The sequence below is a fragment of the Asterias amurensis genome, chromosome 6 (genome assembly GCF_032118995.1).
Source record: "Asterias amurensis chromosome 6, ASM3211899v1".
NCBI classification, from domain to species: Eukaryota; Metazoa; Echinodermata; class Asteroidea; order Forcipulatida; family Asteriidae; genus Asterias; species Asterias amurensis.
In genome coordinates this window covers 17,067,624-17,092,393 of record NC_092653.1, presented here as the reverse complement: position 1 = coordinate 17,092,393, position 24,770 = coordinate 17,067,624, and the positions used below count along the sequence as shown (strand labels likewise).

General features: G+C 38.0%; 1 protein-coding gene across 4 annotated transcripts in view; it reads right to left on the bottom strand.

Moving 5' to 3' along the window:
- The window catches only part of LOC139938158 (synaptic vesicle 2-related protein-like), an 81,613-nt gene that overhangs the window by 8,908 nt on the left and 47,935 nt on the right, over window positions 1-24,770 (bottom strand). For 2 of the 4 annotated variants that reach the window (XM_071933541.1, XM_071933543.1), the window contains exons 5-12: window positions 13,388-13,473; window positions 12,364-12,534; window positions 10,812-10,936; window positions 9,036-9,099; window positions 8,199-8,324; window positions 5,491-5,622; window positions 4,605-4,681; window positions 1,257-1,333 (exon numbers count right to left, since the gene is read on the bottom strand). In XM_071933541.1, coding sequence (XP_071789642.1) covers window positions 1,257-1,333; window positions 4,605-4,681; window positions 5,491-5,622; window positions 8,199-8,324; window positions 9,036-9,099; window positions 10,812-10,936; window positions 12,364-12,534; window positions 13,388-13,473 — 858 coding nt within the window. Of the gene's footprint in view, window positions 1-1,256; window positions 1,334-4,604; window positions 4,682-5,490; window positions 5,623-8,198; window positions 8,325-9,035; window positions 9,100-10,811; window positions 10,937-12,363; window positions 12,535-13,387; window positions 13,474-14,087; window positions 15,311-24,770 lie in introns of those variants that run through there. The other 2 variants (XM_071933544.1, XM_071933542.1) reach the window with 2 other exon arrangements.

Sequence of the window (24,770 nt, the reverse complement as noted above, 5' to 3'; positions counted from 1 at the left end):
CCAAATTTTTACCGATTTGTTATTTTATGCATTTCGGGGAATAAACCTAGCGAGAATACTGTGCCCAATTTCAAGGTTCTGCTTACCGTAAGCACTCCGCGTACTCCGCGTTACTAGGCATTCTACGCTCACAAGGCTAGCGCAGAAATTCGGCGCTTGCACGTAAGCGAGGAATCGTGATCGTAAGCGCAGAAATCGGCGGTAAACAAAGCCATGAAATTGGGCCCTATACATGTACGTGTATGAAAAGGCCCAAAGAAAAAAACACTTGAAGCATTGGAGAGAACCAACCCAGAACTCTACTAACATACTGTAAAGCCTTAGCCGGGAATTGAACCAGGGCCATGATAGTGAGAGGTGGTGCTTCATACCCACTGATCACACATGCAGCTTAAATCTAATGCTGTCATCTGTAATGCTGTAGCTCACCATAACATTTTGTCATTTCTGGCTCTAGCCGGGAATCGAACAAGGGCCAAATTAGTATAAAAGGCGAGTGCTTCAAAACCACTAACCACCCATGCTAGTTAAATCTAATGCTGTCATCTGTAATGCTGTAACTCACCATAACATTGGTAATTTCTGAACCCTACCGGGAATCGAACCAGGACAACGATAGTGAAAGGCGAGTGCTTTATACCCACTGATCACACATGCTATTTATATCCTATGCTGCCATCTGTAATGCTGTAGCTCACACCATAACATTGGTAATTTCTGGCCCCAACCGGGAATCCAACACTTGGGCCATCGACATTTGGGAGAACCAACCCATGACTCTATACTCACTTATGGCCTTAGCTGGAAATCGAACCAGGGCCACATAAGTAAAGGCCAGTGATTCATACCTACTGACCACCCATGCTGCTTAAAGGCAGTGGACACTATTGGTATTTACTCAAAATAATTATTAGCATAAAACCTTTCTTGATTACGAGTAATGGGGAGAGGTTGATAGTATAAAACATTGTGAGAAACAGCTCCCTCTGAAGTGACGTAGTTTTCGAGAAAGAAGTAATTTTCCACAAATTTGATTTCGAGACCTCACATTAGAATTAGAGGTCTCGAAATCAAGCATCTGAAAGCACACAACTTCGTGTGACCATGGTTCGACAGGGTGCTTTTTTCTTTCATTAATATCTGGCAACTTTGCTGACCGATTGAGCTCAAATTTTCACAGGTTTATTTGTTTTATGCATATGTTGAGACTCACCAACTGTGAAGACTAGTCTTTGACAATTAATGCCTTAACTCACCGTAACAGTCATCATTTCTGGAGAAGAGCTCACTTGAAAGAAGAACAATACCGTAATAGGCAAAGGCATTTATGAACCTGAGGGTATAAAAAAAAATATAGCTCTTGAGAATCAGCTTTCAAGTACACTGCATGCAGAGTTCAAAGTTAAAAACTCATTTTCAAAATTCAACTATTTGATGCAGTAATTAAACTAAGTGTTTAGTGTATTTATGTATGTTGCGGTCATAGATAGAGCAAGACTTTCTTGTTGATGGTAAAACATCTGTGGTAATACCACATGCCCTATGTAATGTCCATGCACATAGTGAAAGTGTCATGGCCGAGTGGTTTTAAAAGAACACAGAATTCAAACTCTGCTGTTTCTGATCAGCAGAGTGTGGGTTTGAATCCCCAGCCGTGACACTTGTGTCTAAATTATTGGGTCTCAGAATTGATCACTGCAATAACCAATCTTTCTTAAAGTTTGTATACATGTATACTCAGCGCCTTGAGTACCTTGTTTGGTAGATACAATGTATGTGCGCTACATGAGACTTTGATATTATATTATCATTACACTCAATGAAGCTTTGAGCAGGCAGTACCAGTCAGTGTTTGCGAAGGAAGATACATCAAGACTTCCTGATAAGGGACCAAGTCCCTATCCTTCCATGCCTTCGATCAATTTCACCACGGGAGGAATACTCAAACTTACAGGCAAACTGAATCCCCGAAAAGCGTCTGGTCCAGATCTCATTCCAATTCGTATTCTATCCTACAGGAGACAGCCGTAGAGATACATGTAGCACCAACTCTACAAATCATCTTCACCTAATCATACAAAAGGGGATCCTTACCAGAAGATTGGCTTTCTGCTAACATCGTAGCCATCTTCAAGAAAGGGAATAGAAGCATATACATGTACCAGCAAACTACTGTCCAGTCACCTACCTGTGTTATTACATGTACCAAGATCATTGAACATATCATACATGGATATCACTCCATCATGGAACACCTTCAATCATACCACATTCTGACCAGGTACCAGCATGGCTTCTGGCTAAAACACTCTACAGAATCTCAGCTTGTCATCACCATGGAAGTGAAAGCCAGATCACTTGTCAGGAACACCAAGACTGACATCTTGATATTGGACTTCTCCAAGGCGTTTGACACAGTGGCCCATCAATGTCTCCAAATAAAAATTGGCTCCTATGGTATCAGAAATAAGACCAATGCCTGGATAAGAAGGTGGCTAACATCTAGAACCCAGACAGTCATCGTAGATGGAGAAGCGTCTCCACCAGTTCACGTAGATTCTGGCGTACCCCAAGGCACTGTACTGGGTCCACTCATGTTTCTGCTCTTTGAAAACAACTTGGGAGACCACATAAATTCCACAATCAAGCTTTACTCAGATGACTGTCTGTTATTCCGTACCATCAAAAACCAATTCCGACACTACCAAGCTCCAAGCAGATCTGGACAGCCTGGGATGAAGGAGTGGTCTGACCTGTGGCAGATGAGATTAAATGCCAAAAATGCTACACAATGCGGATCCACAGGAAAAAGACTCCAACTATCCACACCTACACCTTGAAGCCAATCATATCTAGGAGTGGAGCTCCTCAAGGAGATCAGCTGAAAAACCCATGAACATCTGTGGCATCAAAGGCAGGAAAGACCCTAGGCTTCCTGAGAAGAAATCTTGGCAAAAATGCACATCCGACATAAAAAAGCAAGCTAATACATCTCACTGGTCCGACCTCAATTAGAGTATGCGTCTGCAATTGACCCACAGAAACAAAACCAGATAGACACACTAGAGAAAATCCAAAGAAGAGCCGTACAATTCATCTGTGGAAACTACAAAAGAGATCGAGTGTCACAGCCATGAGACAAGATCTTGGTCTTTCAACATAAGAAAAAGGACGTAAACATGCTCGCCTGACCATGCTCTACAAAATAACCAATAATCTCATCTCCATCCCCATACCAGACTACATCGAGCCAAGAACAGAGCAACGTGCAACAGCCAACAGCCTCGTTTCATGCAACTCAATTCTTGAACAGTTACCAGCAGCTTCTGGCCCAGGACACTAAGTGACTTGGCTTCCTCAAAAAACCATTGGTATGAGCTGCCCACTGTGTAGAAGTTCAACGTAGCCATCATTGCCAATAGGCAAACGCAGTTTTTACTTGCACCAAGCAAAATTGCATCTGTATTATATAAATAATACGCAAAAGCACATTGTAAGTGTCCACTACTGGAAGCACCACACACCGTTCCCTCATCTAGATGCTGAACAGGCTTTGATGAGAACCCCCGTAGATGTAGATGTAGAACGATACGCATGTCGCACTATTCCATTGACAGACGTGCATTACACAACACAGGCGACAGCTGGCATTGCGTCCCACACAAACAATACAGCAAAAATAATAACCGTATTTATAATGCGCCTTTTGCCAAAGCATACAAAGCGACAGGTATTATTTCTGCAAGGAGTGGGACAAAGTTTGAGATATGAGACCTAATCCTTAGCACCATGTTATGGTTTACAAGGTGCTGTGGCGCAATATGCTGCCAATCCAGCCAGGAACATCGGGGTGAACCCCTTCTCTTTTCGATAAGTGTACTGGGTTCTTTTACATGCGTTTACACAACACATGTGACAAATGGCTTTACATCCCGTCCGAAAGAAGAAGCAATGGTTAAGTGTCTTGCATAAGGAAACAAGTTTCACGGCTGGGGATTCGAACACACACTCTGCTGATCAGAAACACCAGAAGTTGAATTCGGTGCCCTTAACCACTCGGCCATGACACTTCCACAAAAATGCGACTTGCTTAAAGGAACACGTTGCCTTGGATTGGTCCAGTTGGTCTTTGAAAAGCGTTCTGTAACCGTTGGTTATAAAATCGATATGGTTAGAAAGATGTTGTAAAAGTAGAATACAATGATCTACACAAATATGCCTCGAAATTGCGTGGTTTTCGTTTCACCTCATTAAATAACACGGGCGGCCATTTATGGGAGTCAAAAATTTGACTCCCATAAATGGCCGACCGTGTTGGTTCGCGACGTAAAATGAAAACCGTGCAATTTTGAGTAATACTTGTGTGGATCATTATATTCTACTTTTAAAACCCCTTTCTTACCGTATGCATTTTATAACAAACGGTTTCACACGCTTTTTATAGACCAACTCGTCCGATCCGAGGCAACGTGTTCCTTTAAGGATACAAGAGCCACAACCGGTACTAGAACCCACAATCTGCTGAACAGAACCACTTGAGCTTGAGTCTAGTGCTCTTAGCTGCACAGTCACAACAATAAAAGATTATTACAAAAAATACTCACCAGATAAACGTGAGCAAAAGTGTTGTAATTCCCGTTTCTCTGGTGACAAACAAGTCACTGAAGCGCCCACGTTTACTCTACAATGAAACATAATCAAAAACCAGAGTCATACATTGTTCAAAATAATATGCTCAATGGGAAGGTACACGTTTGGTAATTGTCAAAGACCAGTCTTCTCACTTGGTGTATCCCAACATAAGAACAAAATGTGAAAATTTTAGCTATTTTGGTTCATCGAAGTTGCGAGAAAAATGATGAGAGAAAAAACACCCTTGTTGGACGAATTTGTGTGCTTTCAGATAGGAATAAAAGACTTCTAGGTAGAAGTTTTATATTATTTTAGTGAGAAATTGCCTCTTTCTCAAAAACTACATTACTGAGCGGGAGTCGTTTCCCACAATTTTTTAATACTATCAACAGCTCTCAAATGATCGTTACCAAGTTTTTTTTTTTTTTAGTTATTACCAAACGTGTACCTTCCCTTTAACATAATCAGGGTCCAACGATAATAAAACAATTATTTAATTATCAAGTTTCCTTTAAAGAGTTTGAGGCATTGCATGGTGGGGTATCAATATATATTTGGTTTGCGGTAACACCATGTGTGTATCTACTTGCCAGGAAGAGTTGTTCTTGCTTTATTCTCCTGCCGCTTAGTAGATAATCAGAGGTTCGGGAGACTTCTCAGGTCTGAAAAGAACTGTTCTGCTTTATAACTATTACATATACCAGGGCAGATGGTATAGAAATTAGGCTGGACTACTACAGTGTACTTTAGCTTATAGGATCATAATAACTGTACTGCCGCGGAGTCTGTTCGGAAATGGTTTCAACGTTTCGGCTACATTTAGTTTGCTCTAAAGTTTCCCTTAGTCTTTAAACTTACCGAGGTTTCATCAATCTTTAGCCTTCCTTTAGGCATTGGTTTACCGTTACCATCAGCTACTTGCTTCAAGATGCTCATGGCCTTTTCTCTTTCTCCACATGCGACATAATAGTAGGCACTCTCAGGGAAGACCTGTAGAATAATACAAGAATCACATTTTGTGAGTTTGTCAGGTCAGTCATTATAGCAATACACCGATCCATTAGGCTCCGCCCACGGCGCACGTCTGAGCAAGAACACGTGGGCCTCTCCGATGCCATTCTGCACAACTCTGCCGCGCGCGCCAAGCATATGCGCACGCATGGTGGCCCTTAATTTGTCCGACTTTTGGTTGTGCAATGGGTTGTGATTGGTCAATAAGTAATGGGGCGGGGCTTAATGGATCGGTGTATTAGATGCAGGGCAAATCAAAATGTATAAAAACAGACTTGTTCAGCATGGTGTTACATACTGGAATAATTTGGAGGGTTCTGTTAAATCTGGTGTGGAGAATAAGAGCAACTATAAATATAAATATTAATAGTAAACTTGCGGGTACAACTATGAGTAAAAACTCTTTTGAAGGAGTGGTGTCTCTGAAAAGAGCCGGTTTGGTCTCGATGTTTCGAACAGTATACTCTGCTCATCTTCAGGAGAAACATTTAAAAAAAAACTACAATTACTAGTCAATGCATATTCATTATAACTAAATAGTTCATGACTTTAGTATTAGAAAGTCCCTTGTCGTTGTTTATGTTGCTTAACCTTACAACTTATTGTTGTTGTTAAATTGCTGCTTACTATTGAACCATTGAACCTAATAAATCATACCTCATACTATATTGCTTTTGTAAGGTGCTAAATAAGGTTTTAATTTTGACAAGGCAGTGGACACTATTGGTAATTGTCAAAAACTAGCCTTCACAGTTGGTGTATCTCAACATATGCATAAAGTAACTAACCTGTGAAAATTTGAGCTCAATCGATCATCATGTTGCGAGAAAATAATGCAAGAAAAAAACACCCTTGTCACACATAGTTGTGTGTGTTTAGATGGTTGATTTCGAGACCTCAAGTTCTAAATCTGAGGTCTCGAAATCAAATTCGTGGCAAATTACTTTCTCGAAAATATGGGACTTCAGAAGGAGCTGTTTCTCCCCTCTCCCCATTACTTGTCACCAAGAAAGGTTTTATGCTAATAATTATTTTGATTAATTACCAATACTGTAAATGTGTATTATTGTATTGTATGACAGCATCGAATGAATGACAAAAATATATATAATAATGGAAACAATATTTTAATAATGGCCTTACGTTTTGACATTAGAAGAGTCTTTTTCAAACACATGTCAAAGGTCAAGGTATGACTTAGCTAAGGTCAAGGCTTAAGGTCATTAACGAGACAATTTTCAATTATACCATAGGCCATTTCATGATCAAACAGCTGCAACAATCCAATTAATTGTGAACAAGCCCCTCGGTCAAAGTTTACTTTCAATATTGACTCTCATGACGCTAAACTGCACTCCAGCTGGGGTGGCTACTATTACGATTATTATTACACTCATTATTATAATTTATTCGGCCAACATTTCGACTAACATCCAACAATACATTATTGTACATACAACAAGTAATTTTTGTTCCTGCTCCATTGTAAATTTACCACACTTGCAATTTCGCTGAGGCCGCGATTTGTGAATTTAATATGATGTAATAAATAATTGATGAATGAATCAAATGAATTTCTAATGATGTCGTCAATGAGGCAACAAAAACTATTTATTTCAGTGACAACTGTCTTTTAGTTGGGGTAACAATCTATACTTCAGACATAGTATTTGCACCAACTCTAGCTACCAGAGTCTCGGTGGTCTAGTCGTTAAGACATTGCTCTATAATTGCAAAGGTCATGGATTCGAAACCCACCCGAGTAATATGCCTTTAACAGAACTCGGGAAAGTACTGAGTATACAGTTCTAACACACATTAGGCCTTGAACACCTCTCCCGGGCTAATCTAAATTTGTATTGGAACTTTGCTAAGGGCACAATTAAACAGCTAAAGCAGAAGGCACCACAACAGTCGTTGTGGGTGTGCTTTGGGATAATATTTCAAGACCACACGATCAAACTACTTACTAAACATTTTGTGTACATTTGTAATGTTTTTTTGCAGTAATATTTTTTTCTTCTCATCTACTGTCTGCTTTTTATGCAACCCCCTTTTTTCAATGTCAAACCCAATTTTGCTCTGTCTTTAATTTTATTGTTTTAAGTGTATATTTGTTAAATTCAATGTAATTGAATTCAATGTAACTAAATGAATGTTTTTAATAAACCATGAATAGTAATGGTAATGGTAACAGTAACAGTAACAGTAACGGTAACGGTAATGGTAATGTTAACAGTAACGGTAAGGGTAAGGGTAAGGGTAAGGGTAAGGGTAAGGGTAAGGGTAAGGGTAAGGGTAAGGGTAAGGGTAAGGGTAAGGGTAAGGGTAAGGGTAAGGGTAAGGGTAAGGGTAAGGGTAAGGGTAAGGGTAAGGGTAAGGGTAAGGGTAAGGGTAACGGTAACGGTAACGGTAACGGTAACGGTAACGGTAACGGTAACGATAACGATAATGATAATGATAATAATAATAATAATAATAATAATAATAATAATAATAATAATAATAATAATAATAATAATGGTCAAAACTAAAATGAGTGCATTTAGACTTACATTTGAACATAGAACGAATAACAGCAATGGAATTGCAGAGAACAACAACAGATACCTCCAGCCTAGGGTCGGCATGACAATCATCCCAAGTAATACTTCAAAAACAACACCTAGCACCCAGAAAATCTGAACAAATCACAGGGAAGACAACAACATAGTATTAAAATATATTATTTGGTTTGCGGTAACACCATGAGTGTATCTACTTGCCAGGTAGAGTTTGTTCCTAGAGAACTGTCTTTCCAATATTCTACTACCGCGGAGTAGATTTATTGGATTGTTCGGGAGCCTTCTCAGTTCTGAAAAGAACTGTTCTGCTTTATACATGTAACTACTTCCTTGGTGGAAGGTATAGAAAATTGGCTGGGACTACTACTTTAGCTTATAGGATCATTATTAACTACACTGCCACGAAGTGAAGTCTTAAATTAAATTGGTCTCAACAATTCGACAAGCTTGCTCTAGTCATCGTCAGGTATTGGCAGTTTGTCAACTTCCAACACCGAGGGGAGCTCATTATCGTCTAGTCACCTGAAATAAACCATGTTTTTTATACTTCATACATATTCAGTTGTTTAAAGCAAGCCAAAATGACAACTGTGAAATAAAATGCACCAAATTTATTGGTCATGAGTTGGATGTCGCTATAGAGCGATGTTCGTGCGTGTGTACAAAACAGAACCACGATTGTAAACCGCATGACAAGTACAATAGCGCCTTGACTGACCGGTCGCACAATGGTTATAATGGCATTACAAATAGCATAGCGCCCGGGCTGTTGACTCTCGGTAATGAATATGTATGAGGTATAGTAATAAAAAATATGTACACATGTACCTCTAGAAAGACAATACAGAAACCTCTTGTTTTGGCAGGAAGAAATTCTGAATACAGTGTAACTCTGCAAAAAAAAAAAAAATATCAAATAGAATAAAAATTGTTTATGAGAGAATTTTCAAACACATTTAATGAACATTTGCAATGTATTTTGTTTTAACATAAACAAAATTATATGATAAGACAAAGTTAATGCCTTGTTGTGCTGACATTTTACATTGTACCAGCAAAAAAATGATACTTCTTAACGTTAGTGGACACTACTGGTAATTACTCACCATTATTATTATCACAAAACTTTACTTGGTAGCGAGTAATGGGGTCCATGGGGAGCTGTTGATAATATAAAACATTGTGAGAAGCGGCTCTCTCTGAAGTACTGGTAACATAGTTTTCGAAAAAGAAGTAATTTTCCACAGATTTGACAGTTGATTTTGAGACCTCAAAATTAGATTTTGAGGTCTGGAAATCAAGCATTGGAACGCACAAAACTTCATGTGACAATGGTGTTATTTTTTTTACTATTATCTCGCAACTTTGAGTTCAAATTTTCTCAGGTTTGTTATTTTATGCATATGTTGAGATTCACCAAGTGAGAAGACTGGTCTTTGGCAATTACCAATAGTGTCCAACTACCAATAGTGACCGTTGAAAACAATATATGAGAAACAAAACTTCTGCCTTGCTGCGCTCACTTTATGATAATTATTTCATGTAGTCACTTGTATTTAACCAATATTTCTGAGGTGTATTAAAGTATTCACCTATTTTGTTACATCAAATCTGAAATTGTTCATTATCTACTCTTATAGACTATTTGTCTTTTGAAGAGTGGATATTGTTTTTCCTTTTTTTTCTCTCTCTCTCGGATTTACTGAACTTTAATAATGCCACTGTTTATGTGTTTTAATGATTGTAAATGTCATGTAGTTCAGCCTTTATTTTGCTAGCTACATTGTAATTTCAGCAATAAACCATCTAATAAATACAAACTTCGTACCAGCAACAACATTTTATCTTCTTCAATGGTTGTATCTGATATTAAAAACAAATTTGCAATCAAACAATAAAACAGTATTTATATAGCGCAATATGAATTGGCACTCCTCAAAGCCCTTAACAGAAAAATGAAAATCATTACAAGAAAACCAAAACTTGTAGGCCTAAATTCCCAAATTAAATCCCAAAACAAATAGTTAAACAAATTAGGCCAGACCAGCTGTTACCTACACGTATATTAAAATATGAAAACCATTAAAAATACTACAAACAACTAAAGGATCTGAAAAATTACAGAAATTCTCTCCAATGTGTCTACTATATCACCAATTTTCGTTTATAGTATTTGTACCATAAACATGCCAACAGTTTGCATTTTAAGTGCAAAACTGTTTAAGCCATTGGACACTGTCGGTCCATAAACAGAAACAAAAGTTCACAGATTTACAAATAATTTACAGGGTTTGCAGAAGGTAATGGTGAAAGACTTCTCTTGAAATATTGTTCTTTGAAATGCCTATACTTTTTGAGAAAACATTAAAACAACATCAATTTTCGAACGCGAGAGTAACAGCGAGAGTAACAGATTTATTTAAAACACATGTCATGACACGGCAAAACGTGTGGAAACCAAGGGTGGGTTTTCCCGTTATTTTCTCCCGACTCTGATGACCGATTGAGCCTAAATTTTCACAGGTTTGTTATTTTATATAAGGACAGTACTGTTTACCGAAAGTGTCCAATGGCTTTAAGAAACTGGAGAGCTGTACAACTCACGTTTGTGAAGCACCACCAATTCCAAAACCGACCATACCCCGCATGATTAACAGCCACATATAGTTGGGTGTTGCTGCACTGAGTAGACCAAAGTATAAAATGACGGAGGAGCAACAAATCAGACCCTGGAAGAAAAACAAGGCAAGTGATCAATGTGTGGCAGGACTTATTCACAAGCAGTTGCTAGAAACCATGATATCTAAGATTTGGGATGAATTCATGAGTTTTAATAGTATTATTTGTTAAAACGTATTAATAAATACCCCATACAGTTTCTCTACTCGCCGGCACGTTAATCCGGAGGTCGTTGGTTCCAATCCCACTCTAGTTCAACCCCAAAAATCATTTCAAAATTTACCCAGTCAGTTTCCCTTGTGGTTTATATTGATATCTGCAACAAAAAGTCGCATCCCCTTAAGGTGATCCCCTCACTGCCGCAATGGCCAGGTTGTATCGTAATTTAGGTGTGATCCCTGGCTACACGTCAGTTAACGATTGTATGGCTTCTGACTGGCACCCCCGAACAAAGATATTGACAAAGTAGGGACACCGACAACAAAGGGCTAGATAGCTCAGTTGGTAGAGCGCCGGGACGCTAATCCGGAGGTCGTTGGCTCGAATTCCACTCTAGTCAATTCTGTGTTCAACCCCTAAAATCAATTGTATTGTTTAACTTTTTTTAACAAAAGGGCATTTATGAATGAGGATAAAAGGGTAGTTACTCATTTCTAATCGTCCTTTTAAAACCTTGCAGAGTCATTTGCCGTGCGATAAAGGCCCCGCACCTTCAGCTCGGGCCTTTATCACACCGCCGCCGACCCTGCCGGCTTTAAACGGCCATTGAAGAACTTGTCGCTACCGTTTTATTCCCTTATTAACGTACCCCGTACTACATGGTGCTATTTTATGTCTTGTATCTGTGTCATTTTAAACAACATTTGTACATTGTTCAGCTTTGTGCTGCCAGTTGTTTTTTTAATTAAAATGAATGACTGAATGAATGAATAACAATAATCGATTTGAAAATATAGCGCTCTTCACACATAAAGAGCACTGCCACCTCTAGTCACTATGGGCCATTAAATTCATTCCTTAAATCATCTCAGCTCCCTGAGGAGTATACAGCCTGTGCAGACCCCTGACACTGTACTTATTCAGGCCTGCATGAGGGTAGAAAGGAAAATAGGCAAGGGGTGGATTTTACAAAGAGTTAAGACTAATCTTTTCTCAAGTTAGGTAGAGTTAATAACCCTAACTTTGGACTAGCCTTAAGTGTTTAATAACTCTTATAAAGAGTTCTACGACTAGTTAGGACTATCTTCGTGAAATGGACCCTTGGACTGATATTTAGCTCAGTGGATTAATAATAAACCAGATTTGTATAGCGCCATTTAATCTAGATCATGGCGCTCAGCAACAACAGCCAATGAAAAACAACAGAGGGACTTCTAGTGATTAACTTAACTGTTGCAGTATTTTGTATCTCAACATTTTGATAGCCTGCTCTAATCATCATTGTCAGCAGATTACAAGACCCGTTTTCGTTACTTACAGTTTTTCGGCCAAACTTGTCGCAGAATTTTCCCCAGAGAGGGGAGCTGATGAGATACCCAACAAAGACAATAGTGGTGATCAGTGCTTCCTGCCATCTCTCAAGATGCCAAATACAAAGCAGCTCGGGAGCTAAGATGCTGAGCAGCATAATCTCAAATGCATCCGCCATCTGACGGAAAACAGGAAATACATGTATAATCGTACAAATGCGGCAAGAGACAAATGAGACATGATCAGGGGGGCTCAAACTGTTTTTTTTTTGGGGGGGGGGGGAACCTACAAGACTGCAGGGCTTTTAGCTCAAAACTTTTACTGGACAAGAGAGTTTGTTACATGACTGGAATCAAAAGAGAAGAACTTTCTACACAGTTTCATATTCAAGTAACTGTTCTTGGAACAAGCATCAAGAGAACATTATACACGTACCTCCTTTTTCTTATGAGCTAATATTTCCCTACTCATTGAAAGTTTATATTAATCATTTTAAAGAAACTGGACACTATTGGTAATTGTCAAAGACCAGTCTTCTCACTTGGTGTATCTCAACATGCATAAAATAACAAATTTGTGAAAACTTAAACGATCGTTTAAGTTGCAAGATAATAATGAAAGGAAAAACACCCTTGCCACACAAGTTGTGTACTTTCGATCAGATGCTTGATTTCGAGACCTCAGATTCTAACTCTGAGGTCTTGAAATCAAAACCGTAGAAAATTACTTCTTTCTCAAAAACTACATCACTTCAGAGGGAGCTGTTTCTCATAATGTTTTTTACTATCAACCTCTCCTCATCACTTGTTATCAAGTAAGGTTTTATGCTAATAATTATTTTAAGTAATTACCAATAGTGTCCACCTGCCTTTAAATAAATATGCAGTGAGGTGTTAATTCCCCCCCCCCCCCCAAAGACAAAAAAGAAAGAACATTGATATAAACTGGAGAAGTTCATGATAGCTGCACCATGATAGAGGTATATTGTAATGACTGTACACAAAATACAAGATAACTTATGACTGACTTACCCAACATAGACCAGTCATGATTGAGATCTTGATTTGAAATCGGCCAAAACCGATCTGGTCAATTGCACTCTCAATGGTCAGCTCTTCTGAGGAAAAAAAACACAAACAAACCAAAGGTTACTTGTCAAGTTAAAGCATTCTTCAAAATTGATCTGAAATAGAATTTTGATGTTAGTGAATTGTTTTAATATTTTTTACTGAAATAAATCAATATGTACATTGCACTTATATATCCCCACCAAGATTACACCTGCAATTGGCGCACATGTTGGTCGGCTGTGATTGATTCTGGACAAAGTTCCAGGGAGTTAAAGCTTACGGAATTTGAACAATAAAAAAATATTTTCACAACACATCAAAATGACAAAGGCACTCACTGCTTAAAATGGAAAAGCTTGAAATTAGAAACACGTCTTTATTTTAAGAGAAATTAGTCTGTTATATATCTTTGTCTGTTGTTTTTTTTATATTTAAGAAAGCACACTGGAACAAAATGTTGTTTAATGTGCTGTTTATAATCAAATTTAATTGATTTGAATTGAGTGTCAATACCCAGAAGTTTTTGGGGGGAGTGGTCACAAGCAAACGTTTCTTGAAACAAGACATTTTTGGAAAAGTAAATAGGAGAGAAATTTTCAAGCAAAAAACAATCACTCTCTGGTGATTGGCAATCTCATATTATGCATACCATCTGCATCACCTGTTTCTAGAGGAGCCGACTCGTCCAACATTGAAGTATATTCCATTTGTTTTGAAAGTGTTAATGGTGTCGAAACAGTTGTGACAGACTGCTCAAGATCGTCATTGTCTGCCATCTTCAGGAAACTATGATGTACTTAAAATCCCCAATCGACAGTTTGTGGAGAGCTGGTGTTTGTAATGCACTGGTAGTACACTGGTTTGTCAGTAGCTTCGGGTTGACTATTATTACTATGTCAGGTTACCTGGCGGTGGTAGTACACCGGTTTACCTATGGTTGACTGTGCTTGGTTACCTGGTGGTAGTACACTCTGGTTGGTCACTGGTTTGTCAGTACCTTATGGTTGACTGTGGTAAATTTGTGGTTACCTAGTGGTATGACACTGGTTTGTCAGTAGTTTCTGGTTGACTGTGGTTACTTATGGTTACCTTAGTGGTAGTACACTAGTAATACAGTGGTTTGTCAGTCTGATTGACTGTGGTAACTATGTAGTTATGGGGTAGTACGCTGGTAGTGCACTGGTTTTTCTTTAGCTTCTGGTTGATTTTAGTTACTTGTGGTCACCTAGTGGTCACCTAGTGGTAGTTGCAATGTAGCTTTTTGTTGGCTGATGTGGTTGTAGCTTTTCTGGTTGACTGTGGTTGTTTAAGGTTAAGTACATATAGTACACTGGTATTACACTGGTTTGTCAGTAGTTTCTTGCTGGCTATGGTAACTTTGTGGTTGACTATGGTAACTTTGTGGGTAGTTCGCTGGTAGTTCACTGGTTTTATTTCTTTAGCTTCTGGTTGACTTATGGTTACTTTGTGGTTACCTGGTGGTACACTGGTTTGTCAGTAGTTTCTGGTTGACTGTGGTAACTTTGTGATGACGGGGTAGTATACGTCGGGGTATTTCATTGGTTTTCTCATTAGCTTCTGGTTGACTTTGTGGTTACCTGGTGGTACACTGGTTTGTCAGTGGTTTCTGGTTGACTGTGGTAACTTTGTGATGACGGGGTAGTATACGTCGCGGTAGTTCATTGGTTTTCTCATTAGCTTCTGGTTGACTTTGTGGTTACCTGGTGGTTGACTATAGGTAGGTGATGCATGCATGGATGGCCCGAAGTAATAATCATCTCTCTACTTGCTCATTACAAGAAGTTTGACTTGGGGGTTACTGGTGATCTTGAAGTGTATGTTGCACAGTGGTTGAACACAGTGACTACAAAAAACATCCAACCACTAAGAACCACTGCAGTTCTGTTGACAGGCACAGCTCAATTCATCCTTACAGCTGGCAAAAGAAATCTCAAAAATGTAGACTCCAATCAGTGACAGACAGTTTCTCAGAAAGCCCAGAATGTAAAATAGAAATACTCAGCTAACTCAGCTATATCTTATAATCCATCGTTTAATTTGCCGAGAGAGACTGATGAAGTGCTTGTTGGTCAGATGATGAAGAGTTTGTTGGGCTTTATGACCAATACTTAGATTTCCAACTTCCAAAAAGCGCAAACTCATAAAAATACACCTTACCGTCGGCTGTATGCATTATTCAGTAGAATAGCTGAGGTTTTACAACTGCAGAGTAGTAGAGATTTCCCAGAAACCTCATTAGGACAACATGCCAGTTGTTTATGTTGCAGCTGACACACCCCGTGAACAGAACAAATACCATTCTAATAAGTTTTAATTAATTTTGTCACCAACGTATATATGTTTGTCTTTCTTTTTAATAACAGCAGTAATCTGTGAATGCAATAAAAAACTACCCTCACAAACACAAGCTTCATTTAACATTATTACAGTGCTAGAGAGGGAAGGAGATGAATTCACATGGCCATACATTTTTATTCTACCAGGATAAATACAGCATAATCAAGGTTTTTTTTCTCACTCCAGATGTACACTTGATACACGTGTACCAGTATATTTATTTATCCCAGACAAATAATAAAAGACTCATGACACAAAGTATTTGTTGTTCGCTGTCTAGCACGGACAGGGTCAAAATTTATTTCTCTCAATTTTACTCTTTCGTTCAACAGAAAACATTTCAACAATGAAAGGAGTCAGCCAACTCAATTCTTTACCTCCAGTGATAATACTTGAGGAACTTCCTGATGTCTACCAGGAATCCAAGAATTATTCAATTCAAATAAGTTCGCCGCGGACTTACAATACACATTGCCTCCCAATAAACAGGTTTGGAAGTGTCTACTCCAAAGCACTGACTCCACCACACAGTGTCTATTACCGGTGAAGCCAAAGGGACCTGGCAATAAAAACAAGCATGCACATGAGATTTAATGGCTGACACCTTAATTCTTGTCTCTTGTTATAAGTACACATGTATACATAATACATCACCTGCTCCGAGCGTCTGCCGAAGCATTTCTCATGGGAGTCTACCTGAAAGAAACTATGAATTCAAGCTAATTATTTATATTTTATCATAATTTAAGTCAGTTTTTACAAACCACCAAACAAGTTGCTTGTCATGCAATGCGAGCAACTTGCTAAGTCCCCCCTCCCCTTTTTGTTACAATAACTGGGGTTTAATTCATATTTCTTTATTTATCTTATTATTATTATGATTATTATTGTAACTATCCTTATATCCTTATTACAGTATTCTCTTCTGAATTTGAAGAATATTAATGCTTGTGATAACGTTTGTCGGATTACGTGGTAGCCAAATTCTGATTGACCTGAATTGAATTGAATGGTTTATTCGTCATGTATTATACAAATAATTGAAATTTGCAATCTTTTTGTACAGCAACATATAAAATATTAAAAGGATGAGTGCCGTCCCATTTGTATATGGGCTTATCTTCTACTCTTAGATTTGTTCTATTAAGGACACTTGAGTGGTTGATAATATGAACGTTTGATGTTATTTCTTCTCTACAAAACTTGTGAGCTATCTTATTTATATTTCTCGTGGCTGCTAGCCCTGCCCTTGTTCATCCTTATCAGCCATAAACACAATGCATGTACATGTACTTCACTTAAACGCTCTAAAACTGCCAGAAACTCAAGCAGAGTATTTTGCCTTTTGCTGTATCACTTTTCCCGATACATATGACAAACTACGGTCCGGGATTAAAAAACCAGAGATAAAAAACTTGAAAAATGCAAAACTCTGGAAAAACTCTCGGCCACGGCTTAATAAGCCGCCTGGAACACATACATGTTGATGTCCACATTTGTTAACGCCTTTTGCGTGGTTAACTAAAATTAAATATCATCTTGTTAAAACAAAAAACGTAACGCAGGTACAAACATTTCTTAATTTCATATGCGTATGCTACTCTGATCACAATATCTGACTAGTGTGAGCAAAAGCTGGCGGATACCCTTAATATTTCTTTTACCCGTTTATCTATCTCCCATGTGGGACTCGTGAGGATGTTATTGGTCTCTATGTGGATAACAAGTGTCGTCGAGCCTGGTTTCTGTGCATCAGCCTCCGTAACCGACCGTTCAGTTCAGCACGCCTTGCCCCTGACAGACTGGACCCGATAGTGCGACCTCCCCCATCAGGTAGTTGGTCTCCATTCTTTTCCGCACTGGCTACGATCGAATCGCCCATTATCCACGATGTCATTGATTCTGAAAATAATAAGAGAAAGAAACACGGCAGCAACAAGCACATACTTTTTGATGCTTTATTTAGCACATGTTGGTTTGTTTGTTTTGCACACAATTAGCTAGTAAATCCAATAGGACCTTTTTATTTGATGAAAGTGTTATACTTTCAGCATTCCACATGGTGTACCTGCGGAAGGACAAATTAAGTTAAATTAATTGATAAAGGCCTTTTCATTGTCCTATGGGATTTGATGTCGTGATTATTAGTTATTTCTGAATTACAACTATCGGTTTGGTCTCACGTAAATTTGAAACGCGGAGGACTTACATCGTCCCATTTCCTTAATTTCTTTTTCTGAGAAGCCGTTCTGAGAAGCCATTGTGGCTGCTCCAATTCTGAAGCTATGTGAGCTATACCTTTCTGGAGGTAAACCTATCAAAACAATTCCTTGTTTCAGTATGTGATTATATTGATATGATGTCAATGGTTCCCCATTAAAGTGGACAAATAGCGGTCCATGATGATTTGGCCTAATTTGTAGGAAATCTGACATGGCTTTCACCGGGCAGACATCTAGATCACTTGCACTTTCTATTCTTAAATAGGAGGTTACGCCTCTCTGATCGGTTTTTGAGTATCTGATCCGTAACTGCATGAATGTTGTGTGTTCGGTTTTGATTGATACATCCTGTTGAGATAGGACTCTATCAGACTCAGCTTTCTTGCTGCTGCATGTGAATTCCCCTACCCGTAAAAAACCGAAAAATGCCAATGTAAATGCTGCTCTCCATAACATGTGTTCATAGTGTGATTTACATAGGGATACCAGCACTCTTGTAAATTGCTTAAGTATATTATACGTGATAGGGTGCCTAATATCCTTATTTGGGTTATCTCGCCTGCATCCCTCCATAACCTTCTTAATGATAAAACTATCTGATGGGTTTTTCCATCCATTGGCTTTGTGTGCGAATGCTATAGCAGACATGTGCGCAGTTATTGTCGCTGATGAGTACCCTGATAATGACATGTTTGAAATATATAATATTAAGTCTTGCACTGAAGTTGGCCACGCTGATCCCAAATTATATAAATGCCTAAATGTTATGAAGGATTCTAGACTGCTTGCATATGATTTCCATGTTGCTGGTGCTAATGCAGACTTAAATAAGCGATGGGCTTCCTTGTTCAGATGGTCTACGGGAATTGTGGTACGAGGGTGCCTATTCCTGCTGCGTCTGGTGCAATTTGTCGGAAACGTTCCATCTGGTACTAGGACAAAGCATCACCTTTATTATTCAATTTTTTAGGAATGTGTTTAGCACAAAACGCCACATTAGATTTTTGGCATTGCAGTATAAAAATTCTCAAAAGTTTCATTATGTATGGACTCTTAGATGATTGCTTATGTATTATTGCTACTGCCACTAATATTGTCTAATCTCAAAATTATGCGTCTTTACTAAATCCACGTGGTCGTATTCCGGTAGTGTAGTTACTGCCGGTAAATGGTGATGGTGTCATGTATAGTGCCCAAGGTTCACTATCTACCATCGCCCAAGAACGTTGTGGACTTTCTTGCATTCTTGCCCTAAATTGTGGGTCATATGACCGCCAACCGACACCCCCATACCGCGAGGCGGCAGTTCTAATCAGATGCATGTATTCGAGTTAATCTTGTGTTCGGCTAGGGTGTGCCTTCATCAAATATATGGATGTATAGACTAAAAGGGGCTTTTACTAATAAAATTATTTATTTACATAATTTTGACGGATTTTTCCTTTTCTCTTAATAGATTTTGTCACTTAAATTTAATTTGCATTCTACTTGGATATTCTTTTACATTATTTATGTTTTAAGGAATTTTTCTGTTTTTGTTTGTTATTAATTTGTTTTCACACTGTGCAAACTTTCTCCAATTTTACCCTCCTAAAACTGGTTCTCATCTCGCAGTCCATGCTTTAAATTTTATTTTATTTTTATGTTTCAACTATTTTATTACTTGTCTTATTACTTGTATTACACCAAGATGTGGGGAGGCAGGTCTTTGGACCCCAGTAATTATTTTGCTTTTGTTTCTCCTAGCCCATCTGGAAGTATTTTTTGTATTGTCATGTATTGTTGAAATGGCTGAATAACTAATAATAATAATAATAATAATAATAATAATAATAATAATAATAATAATAATAATAAAAATAATAATAATAATAATAAAAATAATAATAATAATACTAATAATAATAATGTTGCAAGTAGGGGTCCCTTTTGTCACCAAAACTACGGTACTACTACATGTACGTATCTCCTTTGATAATCATGGCTTTCCGCTTTGATGTATACTTGTTCCAAGTGGGCTAAATGCTGATACCAGGGGTGTAAAACCTAACTGTTGTTGCTGGAATAGCTTGTGAACAGGGATCCAAAAAGTGTCTGTGTTATTGATCACTACTGGTTCAGTGACAATCGGCAAGTAATTGTTACTATTGAACGCCCATACTTGGGTTGCATTGTTACCACCTATACTATTGTGATTTTGGGTTGCATTGTTACCACTCATGATACTATTGTTATTGATTGAATGGCCATTGGTTCCTGATATCCCTAAAGGAATTCTCTCTACTTGAGGTTGATCGTTTGTCCCTGCATTATTACTACTACGATTGCAACACTGTCATTAAAATAGTTATAGGAATAGTATTATTAGTTTCATCCACACTAAAATTACCTTCAATCCTGTTTGCTACCACTCAGGGCGCGGCACTTCGCTGGTCTTGTTGAACGGGTTGTGTCCTTGGTGACGGCCCTGGTTGCCGTCGCTGACCCGTTACCGGTTCAACCCACGGATGGTCTCGCCCTGGTTGTGCCCGTGGTTCTGGGTGGATTTCTGCCGTCACCTGGTGTTCGTGGGTGCGTAGGTTGCGCACCGTAACTTGATTAGCAGCCAAACGTTGAGTTGCACGGGTTTGTGTCCTTGTTTGTCGTCCATGGCCTTGCCCATCAGTGAGTGTTCGTGAGTTTGTCGATTGCGATCCCTCATTTCGCTTCTGAGCCCGTTTTCTGCCCATAATTTACCTTGCTAATAAAGTAGCGGAAGTAACTTAGGCTTACTGTCGAATATTTATGTAGTTTTGAACCGCGATCGTACAATTCGAAAAATTCTGGTAAGAGAAAATCGAGAAAAATTATTTTGACCCTCTCTATCCGTTGCCGAGACAGAGAGTGAACTGCAACAATGCTTACCGAAGCGTTATCGACCTACACGCCGGTTGTGATTGGTCCTTCAAATTGATCGAACCTTTAAAACACGCATCATGATTAGTCCAGACCGTGCGTCTCCAAAACAAGGAGACAATGAGGCCTAGCGGACCGGATCACTATTTGCCGTGGATAAATGAGTTTTTCTTCGATGCTCGAAATAAAACTTTAATAATATGGTCATTTGTGCATGTGCATTATACAATACATGTACATAAAGCCAGTACTTAAAACCAAATAATAACTAGAGCTAAATTGCATTTGTGCACAAATGCAGAGCTGTTTCGTCATTAAAATTTTCAAATTTCTCAACAGAGTTTTAAATTTGTTGGTTATTCAAACCAATTTGCCCAATGTGGCATAAATACAAAAATATTTTGGATTATACCATGTTCAGATAGCAATTTATGTGTTAAAGGTGCAAAAATTGAAAAAATCATAAAAAATCTTGTGATGACGTCATCGTGACGTCATTTCACATTTCCTAAGAACTTGTCAATATCCAACAACCTATCAAGTTTCAACATGATCGCATAATTACTTAGGGAGTTATATTAGTTCAAAAAGTGCACCTTTAATGCCGCGTCACGTGACCCCCGATGACGTCATTGATCTGAAACTTCACACATATGATGGCTGCCTGACAGTTAACGTGTGTGTAAAATTTGAAGTGATTACAAAAAACTTCACCACACACATCTTCAAAAAGTCCATTTTGACGAGTTTTCAACCTGCCGCTAGAGGGCGCTGTTGCATTTTATGACGTCATTGGTATTTTTTTTTGAACTGCCCACTCTTGCCAGGCACTAACATCGTTAAAAGCAACTTCATATCTTTTGCCAATTTTGAATTAGAGGGGCACTTCCGGTTTCGACCGGAAGTAGAGGTCATGTGAGGTCACGCACACGAAACAAAATGAAGACCTAATTTATCCCTCCCCAATCCCGCAAACAGAAACCTACGGTCTCTTGTGGCTGATTTGATAGAGATTTTCAAACATTTAACATAAAACACCTTTAAGATGACGTCACGTGACCGCTGATGACGTCATCATCACATCCTTGCTTTAGGATCATTATTACACCATAACCTTCAATCCCTGAAAGTTTCATTGCAATTGCTCTTTGGGAACTATGCAAAAAATTGCGAGCACTGAATCAGACAAACAAAAAAAATAAAAAATAAATAAAAATAAAAATAATAATAAAAAAAACTTTAACAAAAACAAGAGCTGTTTCGCTGCCTTCGCTACGAAACAGCTAATAATATGCAGGTTGGGAATCCATGCACAATGTAGCCATAAACCCAAGGGGTAATCCCCTGTTACTATTAATGTTTTTTTAATTATTATTATTATTATTAGATAGTTCTGGTATGAATCCAAGGTTGCCCAATAAGTGTACTTAAAGGAACACATTGCCTTGGATCGGTCGAGTTGGTCTTTGAAAAGCGTATGTAACCGTTTGTTATAAAATGCATATGGTTAGAGAGATATTTTAAAAGTAGAATATAATGATCCACACAAGTATCATTCGAAATTGCGTGGTTTTCCTTTTACCTCGTTGACAAATTTTCAATTCCCATAAATGGTCGACCGTGTATAGTTTGCAAAGTAAAATTAAAACCATCTTTCTAACCATATGCATTTTATAACAAACAGTTACAAACGCTTTTCAAAGACCAACTCGACCGACGTGTTCCTTTTAATCAATATAGCTCGAAAAGCCTGATGACATCTGTAAACAAGGATGTTTGCTATGCAAGGTTACCATACTCTTTTTACGATACATATTCTGGTTTGTTTAAGGTGCAGTAGGCCTACCAATCCCAGTTCTATGGTTTAAAGGAAGTGGACACTATTGGTAATTGTCAAAGACTAGCTTTCACAGTTGGTGTATCCCAACTTATGCATAAAATAACACACCTGTGAAAATTTGAGCTCAATTGGTCATCAAGCTTGCGAGATAACAATGTTTGAGCTCAATTGGTCATCAAGCTTGCGAGATAACAATGAAAGAGAAAACACCCTTGTCACATGAAGTTGTGTGCGTTTAGATGGTTGATTTCGAGACCTCAAGTTCTAAATCCGAGGTCTTGAAATCAAAGTCATGGAAAATTACTTCTTTCTGAAAAACTATGGCACTTCAGAGGGAGCCGTTTCTCACAATGTTTTATACCATCAACCTCTCCCCATTACTCGTCATCAAGAAAGGTTTTATGCTAATAATAATTATTTTGAGTAATTACCAATAGTATCCACTGCCTTTAATGTCCTATCCGAAGAACAAAGCAGTTGTGATAAACAATCTTGCTCAAGGAATAGAGAATCAAACCCACACTGAACAGAACACAAAAGTTTGAAGTATGGCATTCTAAACCTCCTGGCCACAGGATCACTTAAAAAGAAGGTATACGTTTGATAATCACTCTTAAAATAACATTTTCTAGTTAGAAGCAGAAGCCTACATATACAGCAGCTAAGCATATTGAGGAAATGTCCAACTCAAAGTACTGTGATGTATTAAAAAGATATCTGTATTATGTTCCAAAATTTGAACCTGAGAAGCAATTCTGTCAGTAAAGTTTCTGAGATTGTGTATTAAATTAACAAAATTAAATTGTTTCGAAAATCAAAGGTATACTTTGCCTTTAATTAAAAATCAGTGTGAAAAAAATCACAAAATTTATGTGACGAGTATTTTGGTCTAAACAGCTCAACAACGGTCTTATATCATGCACAAACATATCCAGTTAAAGGCACTGTATCCTCTGCTTACCAGTTATCACGCTATTATGCCTTTTTCTTTGAATTGAAAAAAAAATAATGATGCCATATATCAACCGATACCCTAATTATCTTCATTTGTTAATACGAAGTATGCAAACATGTATTAAAACTTGATGGACATTGAAATGTTCACACCACACATCGATCTTGGATGACTTCAACTGGCCCCATTTGTTTTGAGTTTTTCCTGTTTTCACGGCAAACGAGAAAGTATGGTTTCCCGGTGAAGCCATACATGGAAGAAACATCTGCAGTGACTACAAGTGTTCTTTGAGACTCTGTGTATGACTGTATAGCCAGCAGTTGCCTTCATTTTATTCAAAATATTTGTTTATTAAATTTTTAAAATTACCATGGTAACTTGCAAAAAAAAAAAAAAAAAAAAAAATATATAACAAGTGTGAATAATTACTGGCTTCAAAATCTGATTTCTATTTATTTTTTTCCTATTTTTTTTCTTAATATTTATAATAAAGCGTATAAATAAACAGTGGTAATTGAATCAACAAGCTGATGTTTAAATTTTTAATATAAATAATAGTAGTGATACGAGGGTTACAAAATAAAAATCTCCGAAAATGATATAAGGCACATGGCTTCTTTAAGCCTCGGTATTTTTTTTCAAGAATGCTCAGCAAAACATTCAGTCACATGATTTTGATCATCATGAATTGTGAATTGAAATAGCGTTTGATGAAACTTTTTCGGTGGGCAAATATTTTTATATGGCCTCAACATTATGACATATTTGTGTACCTTGTAGAAATGCCTAAAATACCAAACTTTTTGCATTTACAAGTGCAAATATCCAGTGGAGCCTTACGTGTTTCTAAGTTTTTGTCAAGGGAGAGGAGACTCTTTGCTTGGCGAATAAAACCACACAATTTTTATCTTGGGACTGTTTACATCACGCACAGAGAGGTAAAAGATTTGCCACGATATTAGGGACACCTCGAAAACAGGACCTCCTACGATACATGTTTGGTAACTGTGTCAAAGATCAGTGTTCTCACTTGGTGTATCCCATCATAAGCAAAAATTAGCAAGCCTGTGAAAA